At 43.4% G+C, this 19,280-nt stretch overlaps 1 protein-coding gene across 3 annotated transcripts in view; it reads left to right on the top strand.

The window, feature by feature from the left end:
• KLHL6 (kelch like family member 6) overlaps positions 1-19,280 on the top strand; it is a gene marked incomplete at both ends in the record, with an annotated part of 53,778 nt that overhangs the window by 19,620 nt on the left and 14,878 nt on the right. For 2 of the 3 annotated variants that reach the window (XM_082839659.1, XM_082839661.1), the window contains 2 exons: positions 675-840; positions 18,341-18,790. In XM_082839659.1, coding sequence (XP_082695785.1) covers positions 675-840; positions 18,341-18,790 — 616 coding nt within the window. The remainder of the gene's footprint in view (positions 1-674; positions 841-18,340; positions 18,791-19,280) is intronic. The other variant, XM_082839660.1, reaches the window with a different exon arrangement.

Raw genomic sequence — 19,280 nt, forward strand, 5'->3', positions numbered from 1 at the left:
GGCTAAAACAACAGGTTCAAACATCAGCTTGTCGGGGCTTCCCTGGTGGCGCAGTGGTTAAGAATCCGCCTGCCAATGCAGGGGACACAGGTTCGAGCCCTGGTCTGGGAAGACCCCACATGCCTCAGAGCAACGAAGCCCGTGCACCACAACTACTGAGCCCACGAGCCACAGCTACTGAAGCCCGCACGCCTAGAGCCCGTGCTCTGCGACAAGAGAAGCCACCGCAATGAGAAGCCTGCGCACCGCAACGAAGAGTAGCCCCCGCTCGCCGCAACTAGAGAAAGCCTGCGCACAGCAACAAAGACCCAACAGAGACAAAAATAATAAATTAAACAAACAAAAAAATCAGCTTGTCAAGTGATTTCTTCCTCTCTCTTTTTTCTCAGTGATTTCTTCTTCCCTTTCTCTCTCTCTTTTCTTAATGTCTTTCTTCCTGCCTGGGACTGCCTTGGGGACGACACTTGGGCCCAGCAGAGCAGGACACATTAGTTCAGTAAGCACTCATGGAATGTCTGGTGGGTCCTGGGTGCTGAGGGATGGAGAGCAATCGCCCCAGGTTCCAACCTTGGGAACCTCACTGTCCCATGGGGGCAGACAGGTCTGAAGGGGGTCTGTTTAGATTTGGAACCAACGGTCATGGTTGGACTCACATTCACATATCTCTCTCCCAGGGCCATGTTCTGCAATGATTTAAAGGAAAAGTATGAGGAGAGGATCATCATCAAAGGGGTCGACGCGGAGACCATGCACACTCTTCTGAACTACACGTACACCAGCAAGGCGCTGATCACCAAGCAGAACGTCCAGCGGGTCCTGGAAGCTGCTAACCTTTTCCAGGTGTGTGAACAAACAGGCCCAGTGCTCTCTGGAGAGAAAAAAGCAGCAGTTCTCTGGAGACCTGCCTGGCCTGGCTCCCAGGCCTGTACCTGGGACACACATACACACTTAGCTGGGCTTGTGCTTACTTGAAATTTCCCGGGGAGTGGAGAGCTGAGTCATTGACCCCTTAATGCGATGAAGCCAGGGGAGCTTGGTGCCTAGAACCTACACTTGGTTCCTGACTCCAGGAACAATGACTACAATGTATAGAAGCCTAATTGGAGTGGGGACTGTTGTCACCAATTCATATATGTACCTTCTACTCCTTAGCACAACCCAGGGAGATAGTCACTTTCCCCTACTTTGCAGGTGGGGAAAGCAAGGCACATAGAGAATAAGACACAAGGCTGTGATTTGAACCCTGGGCTTTCTGAGCCCAGGGGCCACATGTATGCCACTATACTGGGCAGCCTCTCAGGGAGCAGTGTCTAGATTCCAGGGGAAGCAGGAACTTTGCTGCTCAGCAATTTGTGGTGGGTGTGAAAGAAGATTACTTCTCATGAGGAGTGTCATGGAAGATGAATAGAGAACCCTCAGAATTGTTTTATTGTTTGCATTTAACTGTGTTTCAGTCTGATTATAATAATTATAGTTAGCTTCATAAAATAATTAGACCCACAGATTACGTCAATTGCATCCACAATTATCACAGGAGATCCAGCTTGAGTTACCATCTTTGCCTAGGTCTAAGATTGCACCTTGAGCTCGGTTCCGTTGGGTTATGACAGAGATTATCCCACTGAGGATGTCGAGATTTATGATAAACAGAGTCCAGGGACAGGCCAGGTCATTCCCAGGGACTGAAGACAAGCATCAGATCTTGTCCATGGTTTGGGAGTTTGGGAGTTGGCATCCTCTTGGATCATCAGTAGGTCAGCAGTTGAAAAGAACAGAAAACAAAGTCTGGGAAGGTGGGGAAAGAGGAGTCTAGGGTCAAGATCATGGGCAATTGGATTATCTTTGTGAGGCTGGAGTCTAGGCAGGATTTAGGAAGCCCAGCAAGGAAGGGAAAGTGTAAAGAGGGAGAAAAATTAACCATGGAAGAGCACTGATGATTCTGAGTAATGGGTTTCTGCAGCGTTAGCCAATTTTGTCTCAGTTTCCTCAGGGCATTTTAAAGATACAGAACAAGTTACTTCCCAAAGGACTGGTCACGCCTTACCTGGCAATGTGGCCAAGTCAGTTACCACCTGTTCACCCAGCCCCTTGTCCTTTCTCTCTCCTTACCTGCTTAAACCCTCAGCCTTATTCACTGGCAGGGAAACTTCCTTTGTTATGTAGAGGGAGGGGCTCAGCAACCGCAGGCTCAACATCCCCAACTCATCCCCTCTACCCACTATTCCACCAGTCTAACTTCAGGGAAATCCTTGTGTTATGGAAGGGACTCTCTCTAGTTCAGCTTTTATGCTTTTTGGGAAATTTCTCTTACAAGGCAAGTATCCCTTCTTCACTGCTTCCCCCCAAAGGACCAATAAGCTTGAGCAGAATCACCCCATTCACCATAATTCAATCAAACCACAGTTGTCATTGTTACCTTCATGCTAATATCCTTTCCTGGGGTCCAGAAAGTGTTGTTGACTTGTCTAAAGATGGACAGGTAACACTGACAATAATAATAGCAATAGCATTTATTAAGCTTCAAGTACAGTGTCTGACACCAGAGTAGATGCTTAATGAATACAAATTGTATTGAGCACTTACTGTGTGCCTTGAGTGACGGTGTTGGATCTAATAACAAGGTCTCCTGTTTTTCCCACTAACTGAAAGTAGGTCTTATATGATAGGCTGAGGAGATAATGTTTTTAAAATGCAGGTTTTAATATTTATAAATTGTAATAACATTACAAACTCATTTCAGAAAATTAGAAATCCATACAAGCAAAAAGAACATAAAAATTACCTACAACCTCTTTCTATTCAGAGGCAATATGGCAGCTTCCTTAGTATATACACTTCCTGGTCCTTTTCTGTGCATTGATTATACAGAGGCAGCTAGCAGGGTGGTAATAGCACAGCTTGGAGCCAGACTGCTGGATTTAAATGCCAGCTCCACCACTTATTGGCTGTGTGACTTTGGGTGTATTTCATAATTTTGCTGTGCTCCAGTTTCCTTGTCAGTAAAACAACCAAACCAGGGAATACCAAGGAGAGAGAAGACAGGAGACAGACATGGAAAGGAATCTCCTTCAGAGCCTGCAGAGAGAGCCAACTCTACTGACAACTTGATTTCAGACCTCTGACTACCAAAACTGTGAGAGAATAAATTTCTGGTTGGTTAAATTGCCAAGTTTGTGGTAATTTGTTGTGACGGCTGTACGAAACTAATACAAGCTTAAAAAGTAAACTATAGCTAAAAGTCTTAAAATGAAGAAGTAATCTCCTATTCCCACCCCCTCCTTCAGCTCACTCTTCTGGAACAATTACTTTCACATGTTTTTAAATGTTTCTTCTTTTATCTACTTCCAGATTTCTAAATGATTTGTGTGCACTGTTATCTCTTGAGGCATCAATTCTAGATAACTTTTTTTCCCTCTCTCCTCCTGCTCTAATTTTAACTGGTCACTCTCTAGGCCTGTTGCACAGTTGTTATCCTGGGAGTTCCCTTTGCTGTCATACTGGGAGTTCCTTTTACCTCATTTCTAAGTTGGATTTTCTCTTCCTGGATCCCATATCTTCTTTCTTGTATACTCCCACATTTTTATGGATCACAATCTTTAATATCTTACAATGAAAGAGTATTTAAGAGAGAAATTTTTTGAGACTTAAATGTCTAAAAATATTTTTGTTTTCCCTTCATATTTGATTGATATTTTGCCTGGGTATAAAATTCAAGGTTGAAAATAATTTTCTTTGACATTTTGAAGGCAGTGCTCTATATTGTTATCTATTATGTACATATCTTGTAAGAATAGGTTACCACTGGACACGTGTTTTTTCATCTATTTCATCCATATTGTATATCATCATTTTTTTTTTATGTCAATAGATTCATGTCTGCAACAGCACTTACAATTGCTGTGGGTCTTTTTTCACTTATTATATTCGTTTCTTCTATTGGGAGATTCATGTCTTTCAATTCTGGGAACTTTTCTTGTATTTTCTCTTTGATGCTTTTCTTCCAACTCTTTTATCTATTCTGTGCTCTGGAACTATTATTAGTTAAGTGTCGCACCTTCTGAATTTAATTTTTTTCTTATCTTTTCTTTCCTAATGACCTTTCTGTTCTACTTTCTAGGAGATTTCCTCAACTGTATATTTCAACTCTTCTGTGAGTTTTTAATTTCTGCTACTGTATCCTTGCTGTTTATTTTAATAGATTCCTATTCTTATTTCTTGGAGACTATTATAATATGTTTGAAGTTTTCTTCTGCCTTCTCTTTCTTTTGAGTTCCTTTACTCTGTGTGTTTGCTTAGGTCTCCAACTTTCATCTTAGAGGGAGTATCAGTTTCCTAGGACTGTTACCATAACAAATTACCACAAACTGCGTGGCTTAAAGCAACAGAAATTTATTCTGTCACAGTTCTGGAGGACGGAAGTCCAAAATCAAAGTGTCAGCAGGGCCATACTCCCTGTGGAGACTCTAACGGAGAACCTGTTCTTTGCCCTCTTCCAGTTTCTGGTGGCTTTTTGACATCTCTTCACTCCACTCCAATCTCTGCAGTCATGTCACCTTGTCTCCTCCTCTTCTGTGTGTCCTGTGTGTCTGTGTTTTATAAAGATATATGTGATTGCATGTAGGACCCACCAGGTAAGCTTCTCCTCTCATGCTACTTGACCTAGTCATGCCTCGTGCCACATAAAGTAACATTTACTCTTTTTCCATATAAGGTAACGGTCACAGATTCTTGGGATTAAGACGTTGACATATATTTTGGGGAGCCACCATTCAACTACTACAGAGGGTTTCTTCAAATACCCTTGCTATCCAGTCATATTTTATATTGAGGCCGTAATATACTAGGTTCAACTCAGTGCACATGGAGTAGAATGGGAAGCGAGCAGACTAGAGAGTTTTACTAGGGTTATCAGGTGGCCTGCCAGTTTTTTTATTTGGGCTCCTTAAATGTCAGTAGTTGCTGAACTTTTCCTAGGGCCGTTCAGTTTCTCCAGATAAAGATCATTCAGTCTTTTGCCGGGGGTTATAAGTCAACTGCATGTATTCTGGACCGGTTACGTAGGTGTAGGTGTGTGTGCAAATCTTTGCTTAACCCCTGTATTTTAAGTAAGATGTCCTCATGTGTCTTCTTCAGTTTCTGGTGTCCCTGAGTCCAGAACCTTTCTGGTCTGGTTTCTCCACAGGATAAATCGTCTTTTCCAGTGGAAGTGGGAGTTGTTAGACTGCAAGAAGTAAGGAGGAGAACCAAGAGGCTTAACTTCTTAAACCAACTCCCTGCTGTCAGCTCCCACCTACCCTGGTCTTCCTGGTTTGGGGGGACTTTAATATTCCTACTTTTTTGGATTCTGAGGGAAAAACTTAGTGTGACCTCTGTCCTCTCAGCAAAGTCACTTACCAGTCTTTATATTGTGTGGTTTGGGGTTACTGATGTCTCTTGGTTTCCTTGTGGATGGAGTTTGTGTTTCTGTTTCTTGTTCTCCTTTCAGTTTTGGGTGATTTTTCAAGAGACCTATAAAAACCGTTTAGATAGTAAAGACTCTAATCTTTTGTAATACTGTTGCAAATATTTTCCATTGGTAATATGACTCATAATTGTTCATTATAGTTTTTTGATGCACAAAGCTTAAAGCTGGTCTTTAGTCAGGTTTATTGATCATTTCCTTGATGGTTTTGCCTTTTTAGAAAGACCTTCCCCATTGCTTGACTATGTACCTGCTCACTTATAAGTTCATTTAATCTTTTTACATCTACAGATTTGATACCTAAATCTTTAATATACCTGGAGATTATCTTGGCATAAAGTTTTGTCTTCTCCGTCTTCTTCTTCTTTTCATTTTCTCCAAGTGGTGAGCTTCAGTGGAGAGTTTAATGAGCTTTAATGAGAGGGATTGAAGGGGAAGATGGAGACAGGATAGAACTACAGCAAGCTTTGTTTATTGTTGATTCTCCTATTCTGGTAATCCCTCACCTCAAAATTTTCCAAATCTTATTTACCTTCTTGGAAAAAAATAGTTTCTCTCTGAAGCTATTTTATTCATTTTCCTGTGAGTGTTAATTCTTATGAAAATAAGAGAAGAGTACTGTGGGCATTTGGACGTCTGTTTAACTCACTTTCTGACTGATATTGTTTCTGGACTACTTGCTTTGAAGTCTCAGACATAGAAAACTGGGAATGTTTTCATGCCTGAAGGCACCATAAGGGACAGATGTTTATAGGTTGTTGAAATCACTCTGTGGTTTTAAAATATTATTTACTCTTTTCGATGGATAAGACATAGCCCGTTCTAAATTCAGAAATATAAGGAGATACAGTGAAACATTTGCCATCTTCACTCTTAGCTTCCTTTTTCCTGTCTTGCTGTCCTTCCTGTTCTATGCACGTACAGTGTATATGTGCATCTATCACTCACTCATTGCCTCCATTTTTTAAACACAAATGTTGGCACAGTAAACACTCTATTTTGATGTCTTGCTTTATTTAGCTTCACGATAAGTTTTGGAGGTTGTTACAGGTCAGCATGTGTAGAGCTGTCCTGTTCTTTTCTTTTCTTTTTTTTTTTTTTTTTTTTGCGGTATGTGGGCCTCTCACTGTTGTGGCCTCTCCCGTTGTGGAGCACAGGCTTCGGACACGCAGGCTCAGCGGCCATGGCTCACGGGCCCAGCCGCTCCGCAGCATGTGGGATCCTCCCGGACAGGGACACGAACCCGTGTCCCCTGCATCGGCAGGCGGACTCTCAACCACTGCGCCACCAGGGAAGCCCTGTCTTGTTCTTTTCAATGCTGGATAATATCGTTGGGGTCTCTCTAGATGTCAAACATATACAGTTATCTGTAATGGTCTCTTATAAGGCAGGGTGGTGGAACAGAAAGAACATGGGCTTTGGAGTCAGGCAGAACCTGGGTTTATATCCCTGTTCAGTCACTTATTTGCTGTGTAGCTGTGGACAAGTTACTTAAATTTTCTGAAACTCAGCTTTCTCATTTATAAAATTAGGATGACAATAATACCTGCCTTTCAGGGAAAGTGTGCCAGAGTTGGCATTTCATTTTGTCATTTTAGAACCTCCACAGAAGCCAATACCTCCTTTGTGGAACTGAAATCAGCGGGAATCAGATTATCTTGGTTTCCCTGTGACATCCAGTAGTAAAGGTTTCTTAATTTTCACACCTTTGATGTGACTCAGCTGCTCTCTCATTTTCTGCTTCTCTTCTCAGGCCTCCTCTTAATCTCTTCCTGTTAAACACTGATTGCTTCTCTCTCAGGATTTCCCAGTCCAGAAAGGCAGAAGGGAGAATTCAGTTGACCAAGCCAATCACCACTATGGCTCTTTGAAAAGAGTTTTCACGTGAGGCCACTTCACGAGTGGCTGGCCTGTTAACACTGATTGCCCTTGGGTCAAGGGCCCGTTGGTCCAGTGAGGTATGGCATAGGGCCAGACAGTTTCTTTGGAGGGAACTTTGGGTGTGTTAGGTACTGCATGATCTGCCCACTTGAGGAGATTTGCAGTAACCTGGCTATAATTTAGTAGCCAGTTTTGGTGAGGAACATATTTTCTCTAAGTAGTTTTGGGGAAGGTAAAAGTAAGAGAAGCACCTAAGAGAAAAGGCCCAAGTAACCTGTTCACATGTGAGGCAGGGATTTTAAGATGCTTGTCACCCAGTGCAGGCTCCAGAGAAGCAAATGTCCCTCCCTTGCCTTAACTGGACTTCTAGGCTTCTGAGCTCTACATAAGCCAGGTGGTCAGAAACTACAGATCAGGGACCATGACTATAAAAACTTGGGCAATTTTTTAATCTTGGAGGACTTTGCCATGTTTGTTTGGGGAAGTTTGCCTTATCTGTTAGTTTCATTTTTATTATTAAAACCTCATGAAAGAATAAGGGCTTGTGAGCTTATCTTCAGGGCAGCAAGAAGATGTGAGGTCAGGGAGACCATACTCATCCTGCATTTAGTCTTAGATGGAAGGATCCCCGAGATACAGAGCAGCTGGTTAGAAGGGGCTTGGATGAAAAAGGAGGTCAGGCTGAGTCCCTACGGCTGAAGTGAGGAAAGAAAGAGGGATGTCGGAGTGGCAGCCTGATCACCTGGGCCGAGCCTGAGAAGACCCATGTGGTGTCTTCACAGCACCCCATGGGGAGGTGATATAACTTTCATCATGGTGGCAGTCTGAGGGGACTTTGGTGAAAGTCCTGGCATTGCTTATTTTCCTATTGTATCTTTTGCTAATGACAGGATGGATGCTGGTGAGACCTGTGTGATGAGGGAGCCATGTGGTCAGTGGCTGACTTGATAGCCTGGGTTGGCGTCTTGGCTTCCCAGTACTTGGAACATGGTACATAAATGTACCATGTTGAGCCAGTGAATATGTGGTGCTCTGGTTCATCACTAGCTGAACATGAGGACCTGCTCAAGATGCCATCAAAATTTGCCTGACCTCCTACAACAGGACACTAAGAAGCCCAATTCTGGCTCTTGGAAATGCCATGAGCTAGTAGAGGAGGAAGTATTCCATGGGCTAATACTGATACTTGTTCATTTTTAAGCACCTACTAAGAGCCAGGCACCTAGGTAAAAGTAGGTCCCATTACTGTAAGGTACAGATGAATTGCTGTTCTTATTGACAGGGACCCACAGATTATGTCTACTCAACATCAGAATATCCGGTTGATCTAGGCAAGAAAACCAACCCAACGCTTTCTTTACCACCATCCCGATAAAATCAACCTGTTTACTGTCTGATGCACCCTCTCCCACACATTCCCCTTGTCAATCAGTGATACTGTGTGGCTACTGTGAGTGTTAAGAAATCAGGGTTAATTTCCTGGGTCTACAGGACAGTAACGGTTGCCATTTTCAGAGTATTTCAGAACAACTATTTTGCCTGTATTATCTCATTTAAAATGAGGTAGGTATTTTTACCCCCAATTTATAGACGAGGGAAATAAGATTCAACAATGCTAAGGAAATGCTCAGGGTTTCACGGCTAATGAGAAGGAGGAGCCTGAGTTAACTCCTGTGCATAGCCTGTGTGTTCTTCACCACACATACTGTATCCACCCCTCAGAGCGAGGCCTGAAACAAGCCATGATCCTGAAGGCAGCTGGGGCCTTTAGTATGGTGCTCTGTGACCAGCACAGCTGCAAACCCTTTCACCCAACTCCCTCTGGGGAATCTTGGACACTTGGGGTTACCAGGTGTCTCCCCAGTGAGCCTGCTGCTGCCCACAGAGCATCTCTCTTAACTTTGCATCTCTGTGTTTGATCTCAATGTTTGCTCTTTTAAATTTTTAGGCATAACTTACGTTCAGTAAAATGTGCATATCTTAAGTGTACAGCTTGATGATTTTTCTTATATAGGTATAGAACCTTGCAACTACCACCCAGATCAAGCTCTAGAGCATTCCTGGCATCTCAAAATGCTCCCTCATGCCCTCCCCAGGAAGTACCTCCCCAGGGGTAACTACTACTCCAGCCATGCCACCATGGATTAGTTTTGCCTGTTTTTAAATTTTGTATTGTTCTTGAATTCCAATTAGTATAGGGGTCTAAATCTTAGGCTACAAACTCAGGTATGCAAAAAAAAAAAAGTGTGAATTAACCTATTCTTTTTCTTTTTTGTGTATTTTAATTTATTATTGAAATACAGTTAATTTGTAGTGTGTTAGTTTCAAGTGTACAGCAAAGTGATTCAGTTATACATATATATGTGTATATATATATAGATTCTTTTTCAGATTCTTTTCCATTATAGGTTATTACAAGATATTGAGTATAGTTCCCTGTGCTATACAGTAGGTCCTTGTTGATTACCTATTTTATATATAGAAGTGTGTATATGTTAATCCCAAACTCCTAACTTATCTCTCCCCACACCCCCCATCCCCTTTGGTAACCATGTTTGTTTTCTATGTCTATGAATCTATTTCTGTTTTGTAAATAAGGTCATTTGTATCATTTTTTTAGATTCCACATTTAAGTGATATCATATGATATTTGTCTTTCTAAACCTATCATTTTTCTAACATCGAACTTAATCTCTATTCTGAGCTTCCCATTCTACCAGTGGCAGAAGCTGTAGGCAACTTAATGACAACCCACTTCAGGAGAGCCTTATCAGTTCAGGGTTTGGGCTGCTCATATAGTTGCAGGGTGCATTTACACAGTGCCAGAACATTGTAGAAAGGGGCATCTGGCTCAGGCTCACCGTGGTCATTCGCATATGGGTCCATGCTGGCACCTCCTGGAGCGTCTACATTCCCATCGGTCTGTCTCTTGATCATCAGCCCCTTCCCCACTGGCATCAACTGAAAGTCGCCAGTCCCACCTGGTTCTGGCCATCAGTCCTTGCTGGTCATTTTGCATTTTCTCTGTCCTGTTTTCAAGGCCTGTTCAGGCCTGCCAATCCTCTCAGTGTTTCCATGTCCCTCTCAGGGGCAACACAAGAAGCATCCGTTTCCTCTCCTGTGCCGATCAGGAACTGTAGAGAGCTCAGAGCAACTGCCCTAGGCCCGCTTTGTCTAGAAACAACACGCTGCAGTTTCTCTTCCGCTGCTGCTCTACTGGCCTGCTGCTTTTCTGATTTCATCTCGGCAGTCAGGGTACATGTTCTTTTGTTCTCATATCCACAGCCTCTAAGGGCTTCCAGCATCCCCCTTACTCTGGAGTTCTGGCCTGCATTGAGACAGAGGGATCCTCCCAGGGACCCACACCTGCTTCTCACTCCATTACTAGACTCCCCGTTTCTCCTCTCTCTTTCAGGCCTGAGAATTGTTGTTTCCTCCAGTGTGGGAAAAGCGGACTCTTATATTATCATCCATTCTCCTATTTCTACTGTTTTGGCATAAACTTTTGCACACACTCTTTAGGATTCTAGATTTTGAAGGTCAAAGGGCCCAGTTATTACCACTAATTGGTATTTCAAAACTATTTTTCTAGTGTAAGTTCTAAAAGTGTATTTAGAAACACAAAAGCCAAAATTGTCTTCTTTCATCTACCCTTTCACCCTTCCCTGAGTAAGTAAGCCTGGAATGCCCTAGTTGCTGTTTATAGATCGTGGAATAAGGAAGTGGGATGTGGGGTTTTAGCTGTAATACAATCCATGTTGCTACCAGATTCTGACTGTTTCTGCTACCTAACTACCACAAAGTACTGAGTATCTGCTACGTTCAAGGCACTTTGTGAGGCGCTATCAGGGGGAAATAAAGATAAAAATTGTAAATATAGATCACATTTAAGTAGCAATTTATCATGTTCTTTCCCCTACATGATCCCATTTGATATTGACAGTATTTCTGAGCGTGAGCAAGCCAGGTAATACCCTCCTAATGAGCCTGTAAGGTGGGTTTATTATTCCCAACACTTTCCAGATGAGGAGACTGTGGCTCAGAGAGAGTCCAGCTCATCAAGTGGTGGAGCTTTGATCTGGGGTCTAAGCCCAGAACTTCTGGCTCCTGTACCTGCCTCCATTTACTACCCTTGAAGCCTCAAAAACGAGGATTCCCAATGAGCTTCCAGACCCCAAGGAAGAATGTAGTCATTGAGAAATTTCTGGCTCTGAAGGAGGTGGACTTCATAGAATGGGTAGGATTTCAACAAGTGGCAGTTGAGTTTGGAGAAGCGTATTCCAGGCAGAAGGAACTTGTAAGCAAAGACTTAAGGTTTCACCTTCTCTACCCGCTACCCCACCTATTGCAGCTGTCTGCATTCATAGACCTGCTTCTCAGGACTTGGCTCCTGCTTAGGTACTTTCTTCTGTGCCCTACACACGTGTCCCCACACACACACACACACACACACACACACACACACACACACACATGCACACATACTCAACTCCCCGACATCCTGAGCCTCAACCACGTCCCAGACACAATCATTCTATTTAATCCTTACAATGATGTCCCTCCCTGGCCTTCACCCTCTCCCTGGGCTGAGTCACTAAGCCGCAGCTGTGACTTGCCCCTTGAATCTTAGTGTGACCCACATGTATCCCCTTGAATCTTAGTGTAGCCCACATATATCCCCTGTTGCACCCTGCTAGCCTGTTGGGGCCCCCGCTATGTCCTCCGGGAACTCAGGGGCTGTCTGTTGCCTGAGTCTCTACCAAACTTGCCACACCCTTGGGCACTGCCCCTCCCCTTTCCCTCTGATTCCACTTCTGAGGTAGGTGCACCTCTATGTGCCCCAGTCCCCCAGCACCTGCCCCCCTTAGTGAGTGGGCTTTTCGCAGGTCTTAGCTCCTTCCTTTCCTGCCCACCCTGTATAGCTTCCAGGAACTAGCAGACCTTTCAGTCAAGTCTAGAGGAAGGACTGAAAGTCTGGAGGGAGCAGAGGCCATCGGAGGGGTGGGAGAGTGTATTCCCACAGAGTCAGAGGCGGGTGTCTGGCTTGAGAGGGAGGGAGAGGCAAAGGGGGAAGATTAGGATCAGTGGTAATTTACAATTTGTATGAAGACCCCTCTTTAATACCAATACAGACCTCACAAGAGAATGGCTTTACGTTTAGTATCTATTGTCTGGGAAGACAAAAATAGTGACAAAAGTTCACAATGAATTCAGAAACACTCTCAAATAAATTTGAATTTTATTCATCTCATCAACAGCTAACACACTCTTCACATATACTGATTTGTTGGGACTTGAAGGTAAGAATATCAATGTCTTTATAGACCCTTTGCAAGAACTCCAAGGCCACGTAGGGACTATGGTCAATGGAATTCCTGATTTAAACCAAAATAGTACTTCAGTTATTCTGGAGTGGAAGGAACCTCTAGTGAGATGTGGAATTACAGTGGTGAAGTTCTTTAGGATGCCTGGTTTTGGAGAGCATAAAGGGAAGCAGAAGAGGGCAGTAGAGATGGGGAGGGAGGGGTGCACTCTCTTTGAGGCAGACATTTCTCATGGGAACTGCAGCCATGTTTCAAGTGGTTTCTTTCATTGTATTTTTAGTCTCCCTGTTAGAGTCAGGTGCCTGGGTGTAAATTTTTACTCACATGTTCTCCCAAATAGGAAGTTGACTGTTGCCATTATCTATCATCACTCAGCTTTAATAAATAAGTTCATGTGTCATTGGAACAGGCTGAGACAGAAAACTTACCCTAAAGTCCTAAATAATCTTAAATATGAAGAAGCAAAACCAGATTTTTTTTTTTTTTTTTGCGATACGCGGGTCTCTCACTGCTGTGGTCTCTCCCGTTGCGGAGCAACAGGCTCCGGACGCGTAGGCTCAGCGGCCATGGCTCACGGGCCCAGCCGCTCTGCGGCATGTGGGATCTTCCCGGACCGGGACACGAACCCGTGTCCCCTGCACCGGCAGGCAGACTCCCAACCACTGCGCCACCAGGGAAGCCCCAAACCAGATATTTTTAAAGAGAACAAGTTCTTGTCCCCATGACTGCCCTGCACATCAGCAGTTTCCCAGCCATTGGTTGGTATCCCATGATGCTGCCCTACACAACCATCGCACTCAAAAGTGTTTTTGAAGCATATTTTGGAGGGAATGTAGGCAACTTGGAGAACCCCCACTGACCCTTCTCCTTATAAGGCCTCTTCAGACTCTCCTGGAATTTTGTTAGCTCAACAATGCAACAGTCACTGATGCTCAGTGAGAAAAATTAGCCAGGTGATCTCCAGTATCACTTCTACCACCTACCAGCTGTGTGGCCTTGGGCAACACACTCAACTCTGAATTCTCTATTTCCTCCTCTATACAAATGGCAATATTAATACCTACTTAAAATATATTCATTAAAAAATAAAATTTATTCATTAAACAAAATAATGGATGGGAAATTGTCTAGTACAGATCTTGGTACCTACTAGGTATCTGAAAAATATTTTCTTTCTCTCTCTCTCTCCTTCCCTTCTTTCTCTCCTTTTGCCAGAGTTTGTGCTAGGTGCTCCTGGAAATAAAAACACACGGATGACCTAGAACCTGCCCTTGAGATACTTGACCATAGTACAGGCAGTACAGTGTTCTGCTAGAGGGGCAAGTGAGTTGCCTAGTAGAGCCCAGAGGAGGGAGGAATTGATTCCATGTTGGGCAATTGAAGAAACCATGAAGGAGGAAATGGCTTTTCAGAAAAAACTTAATGAATAGGTAGGATTTCTCCACTTCTTTTCCCTTCCCTTCTCTTCCATTCTCCTTCTTCCTTCTTAACCAAGTATCGACCCAGAATTTTAAATGTCCAGAGGCAGGGAAGGCTCAAAGCACAGTCTGATTAAGACTCTGGCTCTGTGTCTTTCTGGTCCTTCAGGTTGGCTCTCCCTCTTGTATTGGCTTTGTCCTCTGGGTGGATGGATACCAGAGAGCCACCCAGTGTCTCCTGCAAACACAATTCCCAGAAAAATGTCACATGTGCAAACAAATGTTTGCATACAATGTAGGGGTTCATAAACTCTCTGGAGCATCCGTTGGTCCCAGATCTAACAACTCTGAGTGAAGGAAACAGCCCTGTAGATAAAGTGATGGCCATGGTACTCACTCTTCCTTCCTTCTGAGGTATACTTAAAAGGGGAGTTCTCAGTTGCAATTAGGATAAGCTATCCTGAGTCCTTTCTTTAAAAGTGGGGCCCCAGAGTCAGACTTGCTTGGGTGAGGAAAGCAGGATTTTAGCAGGTAGTAATGAGGGACAAAGGTAGTCCTGGCTGAGGAAATGGTGTGAGCATAGAAAGGCACTGTGACAGGTGAGCTTAGGGCTATTTGGAGAAGGTGAGTAGACAGGTGTGACTCCATCAGGGAGAGTCCCAGTGCTGACTTAGAGCCACACTGGGCACAGCTTGAGGGGTAGGAGTGGACTTTCTCAGTCCAGGCAGTGGAATCACTGAACTGTTACATAGTGTTTATCCTAGCTGTAACTCTACACATTCCATGTGATTATTTGATTCCTGCTTGCCTCCCGCACTGGTCTACCTTCTCAGACGAGCACAGGCACTGTGTCTCTTTCTGCTCCCCTCTGTACCCCCAGCCCTGGTTGAGGGCCTATGATCTAATAATGTTCAATACATATTAGGGAAAAGAACAGGTGGACGAATGGTTTCTGAGTGGGGAGAGACACGTCTGGGTCACTGTTGTTCACACGTGTGAGCTTTGGTACTTGATTCTATTCTCCTTCCTTGTTCCCTTCTTTGCTCATTGGTGTTTATCACACAGGGGTAGCAACTGGCATCTTATCAGCCAGGCCTTCCTTGGTCTGGACAGATCAGACCATCTGAGTTTTCCAGTGAAGTGTGCAAATGACCCTCGGCATCTGCGAAGCCCTTGTCCTGTGCACACACTATTTGACCGGAGGCAACTTGAAATAATGTAAAAATGTGCATTTTTGGACTGAGAAAGATTATTTCAAATTTTAGCTCTGCCTCTCATTGTAAGTCTCTGAGGAAATTACCTCACTTCTCTGAATCTGTTCCTCATCTATAAAACAGCAGTGATAATAAATATCTACTTGATAGTGCTGTTGTGTTAAATGAGCTGGTTAGGCTGGCTCCTAGTATGTGCACTTTTTTTTTTTTTTACATTTTATTTTATTTTCTCATTGTGTACTTGAAAATCACAAGAAAGTATTTATTTTATTTTTTTCTGATTTTAAAAGCAACTTCATGCTCAGTGTAGAAAACTTGGGTCTGTACAGCAAGGTCTAAAAAACAAATTACTGTAATAACTTTATCTACAAAACTCTATTGAAATAACCACTATTAGCATTTTGATGTATTCCCTTCTAGTATTTTCTCTACTTGTGAGAAATGTCATTTATTTTAAATAGATAATTCCTCCACATGGCACCCAATTGGGGTACAAAAAGGTAAACAGTGAGAAGTAATTCTCCCTGTCTACCCTCACTCCGCCCACCAGTTCCACTTCCCAGAGGCAACCTTGTTACCAGGTTCTTAGGGGGCCTCCCAGGGCCAGTCTACATATTTAGAAAATCTCTTTGATTTTCATATCATCTTTTTCTCAGGCAAATGCTGGCAAGGCGTACCTGCCATTCTGCTCTGGAGGCTGCCATCTAAGTGAGTTCCCTTTCAGCCCTCATGATGTCTCTGTGGGCAGAGCCGCAGAGGGCTCTGGTTACAGCTTCCGAGGGCTCAGCGAGCCTTGGTCTCGGTTTTATATTTTTACTCTTTGAACTGAAAATCTGCAAACAACTAAACAGGTGTTATATTTCTCAGTCTCAACTGTTTCCTCAGTTGCTCATGCGAGGAGCAGATCTGCAGGCCGTTGGGGCCAGCTCACAGGGTGGTCTGAAGCAGAATTTAGGCGTTCTGCAACATTGACCATCAGGTCAGTGTTTTCTGAATTGACAATTGAAAAGTGTGGTCTGAGAGGGTAAGATAATATTTTGCAATTGGGATTGATCCCCCCATATTAGGGACGTGTGCCCCCTAGAATGCTCTGGAGTGAAGAACAAAGCCTAAGTCAATATGGTCCACCCTAAGACCAGTCCTGTTCCCTCCCTTCAGGACCCATAACCCTACCACCCCCAGCTCCTGTCATTAGAGTTTCTCCTCTGCAGGCTGCACCCTCCCACTTGGTCAGGCCTGCCCATCTGTACTCTCAGTAGGCCCCGTCTTCAGACCACCCCTCCCCAACAGGCCCTGTCCCCTCAGCCTGCCTCTTTCCATCCTTCTTCTAACTGATCAAACCAAGAACATTGACAACTTGACCCTCTAAAGGGCCCAGTGGACAAGGAGGGAAGGTAGGAAGTTAAACTCTTTCAAAGCTGAGCTCCAGAGAGCAGCAAATAGAATGGACAGGTGCATTTGAGACATCTCATCTGTAAAATGAGTATTAAATAATATGATGAATACAAAAGGGCTTTGTAAGCTGTAAAGTGCTATATACGCATATGGGACTCATATTCTTATGAAGATGATGATAATTTAAAAATAAGTCATGGAAGCCAATTTTACAAATTAATTTTTTATTACAAAAGTGTTACTTATTCATTTTAGAAGATTTAAAAAGTATATAAATAAACAAAATAAGAAAAAAAAATCTCGGAACTTCCCTGGCAGTCCAGTGGTTAAGACTCCATGCTTCCAATGAAAGGGGCACAGGTTCAATCCCTGGTCGGGGAACTGAGATCCCACATGCTGCACTGCTCGGCCAAATAAATAAATAAAAGAAAAAAGGGAAAAAAAGAAAAAAAAATCTCATAGTGTTATTACAGAGTGTGGTGCCTTGTATTATTTATACAGTATATTCCATCTATTCCTATGGGACCTGTTTCTGTGGGAGGATTATTGTTGCCTTGACAACAAATTTTGCCCCGTGACTTACTCTGGCCAGTTAAGTGTGAGTGGAAGTGGCATGTGCCACCTCTCAGCAAAAGTTTTAAGAGCCTTTGTGTAGTTTGCCATCTTTTTTCTCCTTCTGTCACAAAACTGGCATGTCAGGAGCTTTTCCATCATCCTTGGTCTTGGACTGAAGCCCTGTGAGCCCTGTAATGTGAGTGAGAAATAACATTTATTGTTGTGAGCCCGTGAGATTTGAGGGTTGTTTGTTACTGCAGCATAATTTGTCCCAAGATACCTGATACGCGGAGATTAACAACTGTTAATATTTGGGTTTATATCCTTCAGTCTTTTTTTATGCCTATATTCAATATATATTTTTCTTTATAAAAAGAGGATCATAATGTATGTATGATTTTGTGAAGTGCCTTCTCATTTCACCTGAAAATATTTCAGTATATAGCTCCAAAAGATGAGTTTTCTTTAAGCAAAACTACAACACGGTTACCACACTTACAATTAATAATAATTGCTTCATATCACCAAATGTTGGTCACTGTAAACATTTCTCTTCTAAAATTTTGTTTAAGTCAGGGATCCAAATAAGCTGCATACTTTGTAGTAGGTTGATATATCTCTTAAATCTCTTTTTGTGCTCCGGCTCTCCCTCGCTGCCCCACCCCCCTTTTCCTCTTTCCCCTTTTGATGTATTTGTTGAAGAAACCGAACTGGTTGCTCTGTAGAGTTTCCCACAGTCTGGGTTTTGCTAATTGTATTCACGTGGTGTCATTTAACATGTTCCTCTTTCCCCTAGGTTTCCTGTAAGTTGCTGATTAAATCTAGACACTTGATCAAGATTCAGTGAATGGATTTTTCAACTCAATACATTATGAACATTTTCCATGTCATTTACTATTCTTCTACAACATGCTTTCTTAATGACCATACAGCTGTCAAAAATATGAATGTATTTTCATTTATTTAGCTAGTCCTCTACTGTGGGTCACTAAGGTTGTTTCTAAATTTTTGCTACTACACACAACTCACTGATAAACCTCCTTGTGGACTAGTCATTTTCTGGCCTGATTTGCTGCCCTTCTGTTCTCTTAGTTCCTGCGGATGGTGGATGCCTGTGCGAGCTTCCTCACAGAAGCCTTGAACCCAGAAAACTGTGTTGGAATACTGAGGCTGGCAGACACACATTCCTTGGACAGTCTAAAGAAGCAGGTTCAAAGTTACATCATCCAGAACTTTGTGCAGATCCTGAACTCCGAAGAGTTCCTTGAACTTCCTGTGGATACCCTGTACCACATCTTGAAGAGCGATGACCTTTATGTGACAGAAGAGTCTCAGGTGTTTGAGACTGTGATGAGCTGGGTTAGGCACAAACAGTCAGAACGACTCTGCTTGCTCCCCTATGTCCTGGAGAACGTGCGCTTGCCGCTTCTGGACCCATGGTACTTTGTGGAGATGGTGGAAGCGGATCCTCTCATCAGACAATGCCCAGAGGTCTTCCCGCTGCTACAGGAAGCCAGGATGTACCACCTTTCTGGCAATGAGGTGAGTTGATGATGAGAGATGCTGTATATAACCAGCGAAGTGAAGGAATTAGCAGACCTCCCAGAGATACAGGTGAGACTGGCTCACAAATCATTAGGGCATCAAGCAGTAGATGCTGTAGATGTTTATAGTTTGAGTCAGGCAGTTCCAGAAGCCCTGGATTTCTGATCTGTAAAATGCCGATAATACTACATGGTAGACAGCTACTGAGAGAATTAGGTGAGATCTGGAAATCACCCAGCACCATGCCTGGCACATCCTTCCCCTTTCCGGTTGTGTAAGGGCGGGAGTTTGGTGGGGGAGACACACATATGAAGGGAGTGTGCCCTGTCCAGTCGCCATTCCACAGGGCTGCTGCTTTCCCAGTTTGTCCACTCTGGAGACTCTTCTATCTCCCCTGACATTACCTAGGTTCAGACTCTCATTATTTCCTTCCTGAACCTCTGAGGATTCCTCAAAACTCAGCTTTCTGCCCCCAATCTGGCCGCCC

This window comes from Leucopleurus acutus (genome assembly GCF_964270905.1).
Source record: "Leucopleurus acutus genome assembly, chromosome: 5".
Classification (NCBI taxonomy): domain Eukaryota; kingdom Metazoa; phylum Chordata; class Mammalia; order Artiodactyla; family Delphinidae; genus Leucopleurus; species Leucopleurus acutus.